Here is a 16,354-nt window from a genome sequence, read left to right as displayed (position 1 = left end):
TCTGGAACTGCTTAACCTCTCGATGGGAAAATTTGCAACTGTCATCCTCCATGATGTCTGCATACATGGTAAAAATTATGGCGTCACAAGTCGCATTGTTTGCCCGCCATCTTGAATTGAAAATGAATAAATTTTTAAAATATTCTTCTCCAGAACAGCAAGACAGATTGAGACGAAACTTTACACATACATTCCGCATGAGGTCCTTTCTCAAGTTTGTTAATTTCTTCTTGATCGGTCACATGGTTTGGTGGCCATCTTGAATTTACCCTAAAACCTTCAAACATCTTCTCCAGAAGGGCTGATCTGATCAAGGGGAAACTTCACACACCTATTGCATATGAGCACTGAATACAAGTTTGTTAATTTCTAATTGATAGGTCACATGGTTTGGCAGCCATGTTGGATTTAAGAAAAATATTAAATAATGTTTTCTCTGGAACTGCTTAACCTATCGAAGTGAAAATTTGCAATTATCATCTACCATCGTGTATGCACACGTGTTAAAAATTATGACATCACAAGTCACATGGTTTGGCCGCCATCTTGGATTTAAGGATAAATATTAATTAATGTTTTCTCTGGAACAGCTGCATCTATATCTGCAAAACTTCAGATTTATAATTTTGCCGACATGTGAAACAAAAGTTTAAAATTTCAACCTGATCGGTCACGCGGTTTGGCAGCCAGAATTATTTAATTATTTGAATCTGAGAACTTTTAGATTTTTATTTTTTTTCCCAGAAGACTCACTTGGCTGCACCTAAATGCGTTTGAGGGAACAGGAACAGCAATTCAATTTATACCGACAATGTCCCGAGGAAAAAGAGCAAACTGCATACACAATGAATAGATTGAACGCTTTGTGCTACCCAGTTCGTAACTCGTCAGTCCCGCGCCGTATCGAAGCAGGGATGTATTTGTGTCACTCTTAAATAATGTTTTCTCTGGAAACACTTACCCGATCAAAGTGAAACTTTGCGACTGTCATCTGCAGAAAGTCCCATGTTGTATCAAAGGCGGACGTGTGGGTACCCGGTCATCACTGCCAGCAGTTATATAGTGACAGTTCTAGTTGTTTTTTTACTTTGTCTGACTGATCGTCAAAGAAAATTAAAAAATCATTTCACACAGCAAACTTATTGGTTTTAAGGATGTCATCAAGGACACAAACAACAGGCACAAATAATTAAATTAATTTAATGCGTTAAATAAGGTGGTGTCAAAAGATGTTGCAAAAATGGCGGTAAATGTCGAATTTCTTTTCTGCAACCTTTAAAATCTTTATTTTATTTTTTAGCTCACCTGTTCGAAGAACAGAGAGCTATAGCGATACCCCCGGCATGAGCGTGAGTGTGAAAATGTTAAAGTTTTTGGTGCAAGTTATTTAGAAGCTTGCCATTCATTTAATATGTGTACTAGGATGCTGATATTTGGCATGGAGGTTCCTTTGGGGTATACTATTAGTGTAGTGAAGTTGAAATTAAAAAATAATTTCAATTTTTTTTTAAATTTTTGACCTGTTTTGAACTTAACTTTTTTGTAGCACATCAACGTTAAAGTTATTTCCTTTCTTATATTTCTATCTACCACACTATTTTTTACTGATTACAATATACAAATACATATAATGCTTTAAAATTATTTGGATCAGACTTCACTTCAATCCTTTAAAAAAAAATATTATTAGATGTCTTTTAAAAACGATAAATGTATAAACAGGCGAGCATTGGGTGGCTTTGACACCAACTCTCTGGTTATTGAATTGTGTTATATACTTGAACAATGTAGAACACCAATTGCATTTTTGGCACTGTCCAAAACCTTCCGTTTAGCAGCATTTGGACAAAATATTATGGAATTTTACATCATCTCGACCAATCAAATTTACCACTCAGACCCCCGCCCACGTCCTTTTTTTATTTTTATTTTCTTTTTCTTGTTTTTCCTCAAGACTGTGTGGGGTAAGATGTTCTCTCAACTCTCGAGTTGTGTATTTATTTATTTATTTATCTGATTTTCAGAGTCGCCGTACTTTTTGTGGATGTCTTTGCCTTGGTCTCTGCGTGTCAGAGTCGCTTTGCCTCAATAATTGTTTATTAAATCCTCTGATGATTCACCGATCGTTAACTTCTTAAGCTTTGCAGTCCTGTACTTGTATTGGATCACGTGACGAACCTAATCGAACCCTGTGGGTCCTAATAAAATGGCTGAGTGCTCCAAAACTTTGAGAGCGGCAGTCTGTCGAGTCGTGCGAATACTTCATGTGGAGGATGATCTTAAACCTGCCACGAACTGACATGCACTTGTCTTGTGTGTATTTCAATAAGTGGATTTAGACTAAAGATCTAAAAAAACAAGTACGTCTCCTTGCCTTGAGCTTTTCACGAAAGTGTATGGAATATACTGTATACCGTATCTGAAACCTGAACATCATATTTTTGTTGGTGATTTATTTATTTGTTTATTTATTTTAAACACCGGCAAGCAAAACTAAATAAATAAGTAAATAATTATCAATGGAGAATGAACCCTGCAAACTTGCATCTTCCACAAAACTTGAGACTCGCCATGATGGTTCCAACTTTGTGTCATTAATTTCAAATGACGTCATTGACTTCAAGCAATGCTTACAGCATTGTTGCATTCCACGACCGCACTCGTGCTCCCTCCCTGATTAAATGTTTGATTTGTCTTTGTTAACTGGACTTTTTCTTTTCATGGAGTACAAGTATTATGGTGTGCTTTGTTTTGATTCCGCAGTGTGTAGGGTTCACTGGGTTAAACACTCCCGATGGCCATTTGACCCCTTGCCCCCAAAAGTGCAGCATTTGTCAACTGGTAAACATGCCGTCTTTCGTTTTATTATTGAAATTTTTTTTTTTAAAAGGCCATAGCTCTTAAGGCCCAAGAACGAGGCTTACACGTTGGAGTCGGAACGGTAATGCTTTGGAGATGACTGGGGCGAGGGTTGCGTTCATCAGGTGAATCTATCGGCAGCCAACATGCACTCAAGCTGGCGGAAGCATATTTTTGATTCGTTGGGTACCTCGCAGTCCTTTCATTACCTCCGCCACTGACGGTGGAAGGATGTCATTTTCACCCCTGTCTGTCTGTCTGTCTCTTTCTGTCAGCAGGATATCTCGCAAATATATTAACTGATTCAGACGAAGTTTGATGGACTGGTTGGGTGTGTGACAAGAAATAATTGATTAGATTTTTGTTGATCTGGATCTGGATTTGAAAAATTTTTTAAAAACTGATTCTTCACTATTGAGAGAGGGTCAAAAACTATATTTAATGTATGTATGTATGTATATATATATGAAAACATAAATTGTTCACAGCATGGCAGAGGTATGTGCTCTACCAAGTGCCATTCTTATTTATTTATTTGCTTACTTTGCTTTGCTGAATGGCGCCGCAGGGTTCGAACACCATGTTACTGTTCTTCCTCCTTGTTTATGCCTGGATACTTCTCATTAAAACATCAGTCCGTATATTTTCCTGCTCTCCATTATCTTATTTTGAACCGCAAGTGAAATAAATCACAAACTTTTCTTGACTTTGCCTCCAACGTGACATGAAATTCAATCCGAGCACATTTATTTGTTTGGCTCCATGAAAGCAAATGCGAGTTTCACGGTGTGTCATTTTTACCTCCACCACCGAAGGTGGAAGGAGGTTGTTTTCACCCCTTTCTGTTTCCAAAAACGATACAGTACTGTATAACATGATATTTCAAAAATGTTTTGGGCCCGATACGTTCTCATGGATCGGGCGTTGCATGGCAGAGGTATGCGCCCTACCGAGTGCCCTTGCAGTTTTTGGTTGTTTTAGTTTTCACCTCCGGGCCAACATCTGAAGGTCGGCGGTTAAGGGGTCGCTCAGGCTCAGCTCAGGTGTTCTCAGCTCAGGTTCTTAAGCTCAGGTGTTCTCATGTGAAGCTTTCTGGACACCGTGGGAAGAGATTTAAGCAGAACCCCACGCGAAGCGCACACGAATCGATACCTATTGCATCGTCGGACGGCAACGGAACCACTTCGGACGTGCAATCTCGATAGATTTGCAGAATCGAAAAGTTTTACGATTGAGAAATTGCAGTGATTGCAAAAGGAAGGACAAAAGGGATCTTTGGAATGACTTGCTTCCCTAAATGGTAAAGAGCAGGGAGAATCTCCATGTTGTAGAGAGAACGATTCGGTCCAACACAAGTTCATGAAAGTTCCAGGGGAAACGGTTCTTATCTTGTGTTTACGGCTCGACTGTTTAAACGAGGCCGTGTTTGAGTGTGTTTGCTGGAGCTGAACCTGGCACGTGGTTCTTTTAATCTATAACATTCCATTTTTGGTTTTGCAGGTTTCTGAATGTTTGAAACAAAACTTGAGAACCTGTTCTTCTGAAGTGATGGTAAGAATTTTTCTTTCAAACTCCTCCTCCCTCTCCCTCCTCCGCTCACCATGATTTTATCGTCTTCCACAAACTGCGCACAACAACCATGTCCCGATGACTGGCTCTGGCCATTCTCATGTCCATGCGTCATCTCTTCCTCAAGGTGGTGTGGGGTCACCTCCGATGAGGAATGGCCTCTTCAACCACCCCGATGCCATCCATCGTCTCCCCATGCCTCCCTATCTCCGAGGTGAATCTTTCGATGAAGGGTTCTTTCATTTGTTTGCTTCATTCTTTTGTTCATTCATCATTAATTGACATGTGTTGGAGGAAAGCTGGGTTTTCTGAACAGTGCATGCTTTTTGGCCTCAACCCGAATGTAGATGCATCGGCGTTTCAGCATGTCGTGATACATGATGTAGTGATTTATGCTCGGCTTCCAAGGCCCGTGGTTGTTAAACACCAGACCCTCTTGGTGTCGTCTCCGTCTCCGTCATTGTCGTATAAATTTACGTTGCACGCAATTTTCTTGTCGTTTATGAATCATTTGGGTGATTAATGTTGCTGTTCCTAAAGTCCTTGGGGGGGGGGGGGAAATGGCACTTGGTGAGGCTCGTAATTGCTTGAGTACGGAGAGTGATCTGAGTGGTTGTTACTGGCAGTGGTGGTGGAGGGGTACGGGATGTGCGCCGGCATTGCACAAGCAAGTGATTTATTCGAACGGCTTGACGTGTAGCTCAAGACCAAGCGGAGCGTCTTGCCTTGCAGTGCCCATCATTATTCTTTGAGTTGTGGCCATCTGTGAAGTGACATGCATTTAGCGTTGTATGTGCTTGATCAGACCTCCAGCAGTGTGGAGTCTTTAGGGGGGCAAGAGGCCATGCAAGTGACGAAGAGCTACGATGCCGTGGTGTTCGATGTTTTGAAAGTTACGCCTGAACATTTTGCCGTAAGTGCTCCTCCATCGCAATTGGTTTGTATGATGATGTAGTAGTAGTAGTAGTAGTATGATGATGATGTTCAATTCACTTTTTAGAGTAACTCTGATTTTTGTCGAATATATTCATAAAGCAAGCTGTTATTTTACCAACGGCATTGTTAATTTATCATTCTCTGATCATCATTCTTGCCACAGCAAATTGGATCCACGGTAGTTTTTGGGGAACACCTTAATGATCGGAGTAGCTCGGTGGTCGCGTACTTACTACCTTTGAACTGTCTAGTCTTGAGTTCGGTTCCCAACTCGACTTGAATTAGTCGACTCTCTTCTGTCCTCGTATCAACTAACTGCAAAGGGCAAGTGTCCTTATAAAATCTGCACGCACAGATCCCTCTGGGAGATCACCCTATCGTGGGAAGGAGAGAGTGACCGTTCCCCAAGAACTCGACCAATCGGCGTTCGGCGCATCACAACGAAGCATCGCCGGCACCCACTTCCTGCAGTACATCCGCATGATTCACGAGCCATTTTGTGTATTTAACCTTCACGTTTAAGAGTTACGAGGCCCAAACTTTGTCTTGATAGTGTGCACCATCGTCTAGTTCCTCCAAGGCAAAGAGGAAGCGAGTCGTGCTGACCATCAAGGACAAGCTCGAGCCTGTAAGCCAGCTTGAGAATGGAAAAAGTACAACATCCGTTACTGAATCTCTTGGCATCGCCCTCCACACTGTGTTCAATGTGCGAAACCCAAAAAACCCAAACTGTGTAGGTTCTGTGCCCATCAAACTGCCAGGAAAAGCACAAGAAGAATGTAAAACGCTTCAAGGTTCTCGGCTTCCTCTCGTGCATAAAGCGTAATTTCTGCGACTTGTTTTTATATTTCTCGTGTAATAAACTATGAGAGTATTTTTTTTTGCTGAAGAACAGTATTTCCCTTGTGACCGTCAAGTATCTGCACGAGAGCCTCGGTACTTATGCTCGTGCGGATAGTCGAGACTGTGCTGTACTGCCTTGGTGCCTTGCTGGCAGGGTTGAGCCTCGATCCGTATCCGTTGTCCTTCCGAAGGGATGTTAAGCTGAAGCTATCTCGTCGGTGAGTACCCTGTAGATCATTTTCGAAAAGAGCAGGTCAGTGCGTGCCAGTACCTTGGACAATTTTTGATTTCTTACCCTGGTTGAAGATGTTTCCACCAGCAACCCAGTGAAGGATCAGTGACCTGCACGGGAGTGATATTTCGTACCTGTCGTAGGTGCCCTCATCATCGCAACTCCATCCGTAGAGGGATTTGTGAATAACACCAACATTTCATCACCTCAGCAGTTCAGCAGTGTGAGAAGTTGGCGAAGTTGAGGGATTGGAGGGGTGGGCAGGGAGGAGTGTCTCCCCGTCAGTGCCATGTTTAAGGATAGCGCTTGCCAACGTCCGTTGACATCCAAGGGCATCTTTGGCTACACAGTGCGAAATAACCCGAAGTCTTCCAGGAAGGAAAGTAATGTTCCCTTTGTGATTTGTACTTGATCGACATGTTGGGGTTCCCATGTGCCAATCGATGGCAGCACTTAATGCGGAGCATATGTTCGATCCAAATTGATCTTTGACTCCAGTCAAAATTGTCAAGGTTGAGTTTCTCTGCCCGCTCACGTGGTCGATTAGGTGGGCTTCGGTAAATGTGGCCGCACGGGAGAGAGTTGGGAAATGCGCTTGCTCATGACTTTTTTGCTGACCTTGCATGCTTGTGGTCTCCGCCAACAGGTTCAAGACACATTCACAGTCCTCCTTATTCCCACCCCCCCTGCCTTGCTCCCCCCTCCTCGCACTGCCTCGGTCATTGTGTATGTCGCAGACGGATTGTTTTTAGTCTTCACCACAGGCCATCCTCCGCTTTACCTGGATTCTATCGAAGTCGTTCTTGTGTATGGCTCCACGGGCCTTGCCTGATGTTTGGTAAAATTTGAGGCATTCCTGTTTGGCAGTGATTTGGAACCACACGGCATCATATCCGGTTGCAAAGTTGGAGGGGCCTTCTTGGGGGGGTCGGTGGGGGAGAGTACGCAAGAGGCTTTTTAAAATCTCTGGTGTAAATAAAAATTTCGATCCAAGCACAAGCAAAACTGTTTGGTCTTTGGTCTTATCATGTACATTGTACGGTGAAAGCAATGAAAATTCCTTTGGCTCATAAGTGAGTGTAAAATTAAATAAAACCCCCATCTCTTTATTACGTCTGCAAATATGTGCTGGAGTCGTGGTCTTATTACCTCCCCCACTGAAGTTGGACAGAGGTTGTGTTTTCACCCCTGTCTGTTTGTTTGTCTGTGAGCAGGATTTCTCAAAAACTTATGGGCGGATTCGGACAAAACTTGGTGGACAGGTTGAGTGTGTAACAAGGACGAATTGATTCGGTTTTTGTGAAGATCCCGATCCGGATACGAGAATTTTTGCAGTGATTCTTCACTATTGAGAGATGGGGCTAAAAACGATATACATATAGTACGATATCTCAAAATGTTAAGGATGGACAAGTCTGGAGATGGCGATGGTTCACGAGCAATGTACACGGTTCGCCTTTTTTATTTTTTGACCTTCGAGGGGACGCCACGGGCAAACTGGCGGGAATCGGGAAAAACGTAGATGATGAAAGTTGTAGTACTTGAAGAGCACTACTTGCATACCAACTTCCATTCGAAACAGTTGAAAACCCTCAGAGCTCGATGCCCAGTTTATTGATTTTTTTGACATTTTCTAAGTTCGTGACCTTGTGACCTTGACCTTGGGACGAAAATGAAAAATCGAGCTCCGTGGGGCTATGCAGGTGCCATTGGGCTAACCAAATACCGAAATCCCTGCCAGATTCGACAAACCCCCTCGGAGAAGATGTAACTTGAAATCGGCTACCCCCTAAAAACATGTTTTTTGGGCGTGGCTCCGCCCATAATGGGCGCACCACGCCCCTTCTCAGGAAAACACAACTAGATCATGATATAAACCTCGCACCCTAATTTTATCAAGATCGGATCAAAACCCACGGAGCTATGCTCGGGACAGACAGACAGACAGACACACACCCATAACGAATATAGTGGTCACTTTCTGACTCGTGAACCAATTAGGACTAAGCTCGGTGGACAGGTTGGGCGAATGACGAGGAAGAAATTATTTTGATTTTGGTGAAGATCCAAATCCAGATCCGAGCATTTAAAAAAAAAAAATTAGAGTGATTCTTCACAATTGAGAGATAGGGCCAAAAATGATATGAAGCATGATGTTGATTTTTCAAAAAAAAAAAAGTTGTGGATGGATTATGGCAAAACTTGGTGGTTGAATTGGGTAGGTGACAAGAAAGAACGAGCCGATTAGATTTTGGTTCAGGTTTGTATCCAGATCCGGCCTATCGGTCGGATAGAAAATGTAAACTGTTCAGCCTGGCGGAGGTGTGCGTTCAACTGAGTGCCATTCTAGTTGTTTACCAGTCCTGCTGGCCAAGTTCAGGGAGTGTTGTGTTCGGTCTTGCTGATTTAAAACGCTGGTAAACCTTTTGTGTTGAATTCTAATCCTTTACGTGTATGAATTGTTTGACACTGTGCTCTTTTGTTTTGTTTGTTTTGTTTAATTTTTGTCAATCTAAGCTCTGCACATGGTCTCCAAAAGGACAAAATGTGACCCGAGTCCGATGCTGTTTGTTCGGTGTTGTTTTCAGGGCCAGATTGCTCTACTCGATGCACCTGTTTTCAAAGCCATCCAGCCAGAGGTGGGCAATGCCTTGTTTTTTTGTTCATCTTGATGTGGATATTTGTGATTTTGATTTTTTCTGACTGATTATCCGGTTTAGGAAGACCCTTGTGTATTTTACATCAACACGACGAAGGCCAAAATAGTCATCGTGTTTGAAAAGTACCAAGTAGCAAGTAGTCGTTTCATGACTTCAAATATTAATAACTTTAAAATAAAGGTGTAACAGTCAAAATGACCGAAATGGTTCGAGGTCGGAAAGATTTCCGGCCTTCGTAGTGTCAAAGATAGTCACTGCAAGTTTAATTGCAGTGACTATTCGCCCCACCTGTTGTATGATAAGGTGTAAGCATGTAAGGGAAGGAAAGTGCCGAGTATAAATCTAAACATCGAACCCAAAACGAGTATAACAACATTTGACACCGGTTTGAAAGAAAATTTCCTTCTCTGCACCTGAGTACAAGGATTTTGATTATTTGTCGACTCTACTTCGAGCTATGTCCCGGCCCGTCGCGCAGAGGTTGCGTCGGTCTCGTTGTTGCCGGGCCTTTCGTGCCAAAAACAACTAAAATGTCAAAATGTTCATCAGATGGGTTTCTGAAATGCAATGATTTCATCTCTTGTTTGCTATTCATTTTGGGTTTCTTTTTTATGATACTAGTCAAGAGCCCATCCTTCGGATGGGAGGAAGAGGGAGCAGGATTTTGAGTACGTGTTTACTATTATGCCGCTGTAAAACGCACAAAGGAACAACATCTTCCCTCTCAGTGATAGTGTGGGGTAATTGGCTGGAGGTTGAAAGGGACAGGTAAGATAGACAGGTAAGTTTTTAGAGATGGGTAAAAAGAAACGGATTGATAGAAAACACTCGGGATGATTGGAAGAGTTTGTTGATTACCTCGTGATAAACGACGTTGTGTGTTAAACGCCTCCCAGTGCCATGTCGAACCCTCCTGTGAAGTTCTGACTGTTCTGCATGTTATACTTTTACACATATTTATATTTCTTTGTTTATCATTCTGTATGCATTTCGCAAAGTATCTGTTTGTGGGTTTGTTTGTTTGCATGCTTACAGCGGCGCTCCAATTCCTGCTTCCTTCTCCTCTTGTCCGCAAGGAACAGGTTTTTTATAATAATAATAATAATAATAATAATAATAATAATAATAATAATAATAATAAAAATCGGCGTTTGTCGTGTTAAAGTCGCTGTGACGGAGTGGTTAAAGTCACTGACTCAAAGTTAGCAAGCATATTTCGGTTTGATCCCAGGCAAAGCCAAGTTCGAAATTTTTCTTCTGAGTTGTGACACATGGACACGACTCCTTTAATATACTCGTACATACATAGTAGCCACTGAAGCACCCACCCATCAATGATGCTCCAAACTTTAAGGTGGTTCCGAGTGATCTCCTAACCCATCCACTTCCAAATTGATGTCTGGTTCAATTCATGTCTCCCTTTAAAAAGGATAAGTCTCTCCAGCATTGGTACCATCTGCCTCCCCAACCCCACCCTGACATTTAGCAAAGTGTAAAATCTTTTGTGTCGGTCGTACTTGATGTGGTTGTAAAGTAATGAAATCCACTCCATTCACTTACAATGTACGTCCATGGCCCATCCGGTTTTCCAGGTGAAGAGACATAAACTGTAATGGTCCTCTTGATTTTTCAAGCTGGATGGGCTGACAGGATGGGCCTCGAGGTATGCACACTCACCCCGAAGCAGTCTCGCCTGGGTTTGAATCTGGACCCAGCTATAAACTTTGGAATCCCGGTGTTTTGCAGGCAGGGTAATTCATCAATGTATGTGCGTGCCGTCCCTCGTATGGACATATGCGCGCCATCCCTCGGATGGACATGTGCGCGCCGTCCCTCGGATGGATGTTAAAGATCCCACGGTGTCCATCGCAAAGACTCGCTGAGTTGTCACCGGCACCATGAACAAATTATAAATTCCTGCCCGAACTATTGCTGGAAAGGCAATGGCAAACCACCCTGTATGACCCTTGCCAAGAAATTGCTTCAGCAGTCCTGAACATGAACCTGCCTTCAGGCGGAACATCAGAATCCAAAAATGTTAGCCATGTTTCATCACTAATCATTTTATTTTGTGCAAAACCATGACCTTGTGATTATGTATTTGTATGTATGTGCACTATATATATATATATATAGATATAGTTGCGGTTCTCGGAACCGCATGCATACAACAGATAGGTGTCCCAAGACAGTTATTCCACTATTATACGTGTAGATAGTCCCCTTCCTTTTGTTTAGCAGGACAACAAGGAAGTGCGTTGCGATGATCTAATAGCTACGGTTGCTCAAATCATTTTCTTCTTCATTTCATCCCCACTCTTCTTCTTTTCTGATTATTCCTGAGGTAAATCAGCCACGTGCGCCTTTGCTGTAAGGTGGGGCTTCGTGGAGGCCAGTGTGTGCGGCGCCATGGTGGGGAAACTGCAGCGCTATGGTGGGGAAACTGCAGCGCCATGGTGGGGAAACTGCAGCGCCATGGTGGGGAAACTGCAGCGCCATGGTGGGGAAACTGCAGCGCCATGGTGGGGAAACTGCAGCGCCATGGTGGGGAAACTGCAGCGCCATGGTGGGGAAACTGCAGCGCCATGGTGGGGAAACTGCAGCGCCATGGTGGGGAAACTGCAGCGCCATGGTGGGGAAACTGCAGCGCCATGGTGGGGAAACTGCAGCGCCATGGTGGGGAAACTGCAGCGTCATGGTGGGGAAACTGCAGCGTCATGGTGGGGAAACTGCAGCGTCATGGTGGGGAAACTGCAGCGTCATGGTGGGGAAACTGCAGCGTCATGGTGGGGAAACTGCAGCGTCATGGTGGGGAAACTGCAGCGCCATGGTGGGGAAACTGCAGCGCCGAATCATGTGATTAATTAGGTCACCCGATTAACCCATAGATGGGAGGACCCGAGGTCACGCGGTTGAGTTATTGGCATCCACGGTCAGTTAAGCGACCCGCTGCGTCAAGGATTTATCCGTGTGCGATGGCCTACAATTCCGTGGAGCCTGGTGGGAACAGAGGTAGCTTTCCACACCTTGTGGTCTTCTCACCTGACCCCCTGGCCCGCAACAATATATATATATATATATATATATATATATATATATATATATATATATATATATATATATATATATATATATATATATATATATGTTGTTGTTGTTCATCTTTCGGCTGCTCCCGTTAGGGGTCGCCACAGCGGATCATCCGTTATGATCCGCATACTGATTTGGCACAGGTTTTACGCCGGATGCCCTTCCTGACGCAACCCTGGTCGCCTCTTACGACACAGGGATCAGGATTTGGGTTTCGCCATGATTCCGGGCTGCTCTACACCCTGCCCAGTGCAGAGCCCGCGTCCTCAAGCGATCCTCCAACCCAAGCCTCCGAGTAGCCGGATTACAGGCGCACGCCACTACGCCCGGTTTTATATATATATATATATATATATATATATATATATATATATATATATATATATATATATATATATATATATATGTATATGTATATATATATATATATATATATATATATATATATATATATATATATATATATATATATATATATATATATACATATCTTCTTCTTTCGGCTGCTCCCGTTAGGGGTCGCCACAGCGGATCATCCGTATGATCCGCATCGTGATTTGGCGCATGTTTTATGCCGGATGCCCTTCCTGACGCAACCCTGGTCACCTCTTACGACACAGGGATATGGTACACCTATTTTAACCGGGTTATACACCGGCCCAGTACACTGGTACTCATTTCGCCGACCTCGGAAGGATGACAGGCTGAGTCAACCCCCTGGTGTATTAATTCAGTGGCCCAACGGGGCTTGAACTCAGGACCTTTTGGATCCCAAGCTACTGCCCTAACCACTGCGCCAACACAACAGGCTATATATATATAATGTTTCCAATTCAGATTTCGCCCAAAACCCTCTGCCTTTGCAGGAACTTGCGAGCTGTGGCTGGAACAAGAAGGAAAAACACAATCTTGCACCGAACGTCGTGGCGTTCACGCGTCGTTTTAACCAGGTGCCGTGTCGCTATTGGTCAAGCTTCGCTTGTTTCACACCTATTTTCACCTGAGTTGACATATTCCTTGCCAAACATTATTACCTGCTTTCTTTCTCGGTATGTTTTTTATTCCTGTAATTTTAGCATTGCAGAAGTGTTCACAAATGGTCTACATTGAATCTTTAACTGCCCTACCCTTCCCCTCCCACCCCACGGTTCTACCACAATGTTCTTCTGCTGATGCACAGGTCAGTTTTTGGGTGGTGCAGGAGATACTCAACGCTCGGACACTGAAGATTCGCGCTGAAATTCTCAGCCATTTTATCAAGATCGCCAAGGTACGTCCGTACGTACCTGTTATTATCAGCAAGGATCTTTCTCGATTCCAGTCTGACTCGTTCTCACCTGTTGCGTCATCACCCTGCTTGTTTACGACGCACAATGAAACTTCTGTGGAGTTGTCGTGACGACAATTTTTTTTGTTGTTGCCGTTGCAGAAACTGCATGAGATCAATGACTTCCATGCTTCGGTGGCTGTGCTATCGGCCCTGCAAAGCGTGCCGATCTTCCGACTTTCCAGGACCTGGGGAGTAAGTGATGGTCTTATTTTGAAAGGCCAATCCTAACTTTAGGATTATTTATTTTGGACATTATTATTTTTATTTATATCCGTGTTTGGCCTGTAACATTGTGCATTGTGTTTTTGGGATGTTTTGCTCTTTTCTTTGACGTTTAATTTGTTGATTTGCTAATCCATTGGCGCTTCTCTTCCACAATACCGACCCCTCTAGCTACTCAGCCGTAAGGACCGGGCATCCTATGAAAAGATGGATTACATAATGTCCAAGGAGAACAACTACAAGCACATGCGTGATGACCTGGCAAGTCTGCGTCGAACCCCGTGTATACCTTATCTAGGTGAGATGCACATTGCAAATCTGTCTGCCATGTTAGAATGAGATGCCAAACAAACTCTCGTCATTACTACGATTGTTCTGTTTTTATGCAAAGATGATTGCATGCCTTTTTATTGGTCGTTCCTTGGGGGTGAGAGCCATGGCAGACTGAGGTCTTTGCATGAAAAGGACTCCTGACAAGTTCTGTAATAAGTTGCTGGTCATCTCTGTGTAGCCCGGTGGACAGGTATTGCAAAGATCCGAGATATATCGCTAAACCTCCCTGACCTTGAGCTACATACATACATACATACATACATACATACATACATATATACATTCATTCATTAATGAGGAGCATGTGCCTTTTACTGCGCGTCACTGCGTTCACTTTCTACCGGTACTCCAGCAGCCTCCGTCTGGCCATCTCCCTGGTAGATACCTCGTTCTTCCCCATCTCTTATGAATAGGACATTTCAGGCACCCACCCAAAGGGGCCGCCTCATGTTAATCCGAGGAGACTGCCTGCTGGTGGACGACATCTCAGCACCACTCTGCCACATACCACTTCGTGTATTTTTGTGGAGAAAAGTGTTTTTATGGTGTTCAGAGTGCAAATCATGCCACCAACCTCCTAGGAAAGGCAACCCACTGCAGGAGGATGTCCGCAGACAGTTAGGCACCAGATATGGATGGCTGTTGGCTCACAAGGAGCTCCTCCGCCCTTTGACAGATTTTGTTTTTAGTCCTGCTGGGTGTCCATATCCATACACCCTCCTCACCAGGAGGACCTAGTTGGGGGAGCCAGTTTTGTCGCCGGCACTCGACCATGAACAGGTTAGTACGGTTTTACATGAAATCTGTAGCAAGTCACAGATCTGATTTGGCCTGACCTGACGATGTGGGTTGAGTGCCACCATATCGGTTGGGCTGCTCTGTACTGTCTAGCATGGCACAGTGCAGAGGGCCAGTCCACAAGCAATCCCCCAACCCCTTGCCAAGAGCAGCTTTATGCCTTGTTTGGGGCTATTTCCAGAAAAAAAAAAACCTTTACCAATGGCAGCAGCGACCCGTATTAAGCCTGACAGCTTGGCCACAATATCTGAAAATTCCATCCCATGAGTGATGCATGTCTGATCGTGCAGGTTCCTGAATATCACAAAAGGTGTGCTCTGCTGTGAAAATACCAACCTTTACTTCCTGCTTATTTGATGCGACAACTTCAAAGGAAACTCTTCAAATCCTGTCTTTGGTTACAGGAAGTGCAATGAAGGTCCTGGTGACCCTTTCGGGCCCCAAGCACAGCGGTTCATTGTGGTTGTCGACAATTCTCTTCTCTTTATGGAAAAAATATACACCATTTATTTATTAAGTTAATTTTCCTCTCGGGTGAGCTATGTAATGCATTGTAGGCCAAGTCAGCTTGCACGTTGGATCGATGAACCATGATGCACTTTACCTGCCAAAGTTTATAGTTGATCAGTACTCCCTAGTGAATTTTGGCTCGCACATACCAGAATGACTACTCGGTGTCATTTTGGGTTGTAGTCGGATCGATGGAGGCCTGAAAAAACATCTTTATAAACTCGTGAAAATAGCACCTTGAACAAATCACAACTTTCCTGCATCTTTAGTCAAACGTCAGATCTGTCCGCCTGGTTCGTGAAAGGGCCAAAAACGTTCCCCTGCCTCCCCCACGAGAAGGTGGGAGTAATTGGGGCCTTTGACAAGAGGTGGAGGTGTGAAGGTTTGTGTTCATTTCTGGTGTGTGTGTGTGTGTGTGTGTGCGTGCGTGCGTGCGTGCGTGCGTGCGTGCGTGCGTGTGTGTGTGCGTGTGCGCGTGTGTGTCCCTCCAGCTTGTCATTGCATGGCTCTCGTCCATTCCACTTGTCTCTACATGAACACAATTCATTTGAGATGGCTTCAACAAAAATCAACCCCCACTTCGAACTGTTCTTACGGCAATAGACATGAATGAAGCTTTTGAGACTGTACGCCGCCATATTCTGACATAAAAAAGAAATCCTCAAAACCAACGACAAGAAATGGCTAGCAAACCTTCTGTCTTGTCTTCGAGTTCAAATGAACAATGAACACATCCTCTCTTCCTTCAGACCTCCACCTAATAGTGTCCCACATGGCTCTGTACTGTTGACCTCACGATTCAGTCTATCCCTCCATGACCACCTTACCCTTCAAACCGACTCCCCACTTCTATCATATGCAGATGATCTGACCATTGTCTCACAACATTCCAATTTTGTTGAGGTCACCAATGCCCTCCAGCAATGTCTCAAGAATCTTGAAAATTGGTTTACACTGAAATGTATCATTGTA

General features: G+C 43.8%; 1 protein-coding gene across 6 annotated transcripts in view; it reads left to right on the top strand.

The window, feature by feature from the left end:
• LOC147013384 (ras-specific guanine nucleotide-releasing factor RalGPS1-like) overlaps window positions 1-16,354 on the top strand; it is a 108,963-nt gene that overhangs the window by 18,397 nt on the left and 74,212 nt on the right. For 4 of the 6 annotated variants that reach the window (XM_085855162.1, XM_085855163.1, XM_085855160.1 and 1 more), the window contains 8 exons: window positions 4,360-4,410; window positions 4,556-4,642; window positions 5,234-5,341; window positions 9,028-9,078; window positions 13,056-13,139; window positions 13,370-13,459; window positions 13,619-13,711; window positions 13,913-14,039. In XM_085855162.1, coding sequence (XP_085711288.1) covers window positions 4,583-4,642; window positions 5,234-5,341; window positions 9,028-9,078; window positions 13,056-13,139; window positions 13,370-13,459; window positions 13,619-13,711; window positions 13,913-14,039 — 613 coding nt within the window. In that variant the 5' untranslated portion in view covers window positions 4,360-4,410; window positions 4,556-4,582. The remainder of the gene's footprint in view (window positions 1-4,359; window positions 4,411-4,555; window positions 4,643-5,233; window positions 5,342-9,027; window positions 9,079-13,055; window positions 13,140-13,369; window positions 13,460-13,618; window positions 13,712-13,912; window positions 14,040-16,354) is intronic. The other 2 variants (XM_085855164.1, XM_085855165.1) reach the window with 2 other exon arrangements.

Source organism: Eptatretus burgeri, chromosome 14 (genome assembly GCF_056783735.1).
Source record: "Eptatretus burgeri isolate ZD-2024b chromosome 14, Ebu_testis_v1, whole genome shotgun sequence".
Lineage (NCBI taxonomy): Eukaryota > Metazoa > Chordata > Myxini > Myxiniformes > Myxinidae > Eptatretus > Eptatretus burgeri.
This window is presented reverse-complemented; position numbering and strand designations above follow the sequence as displayed.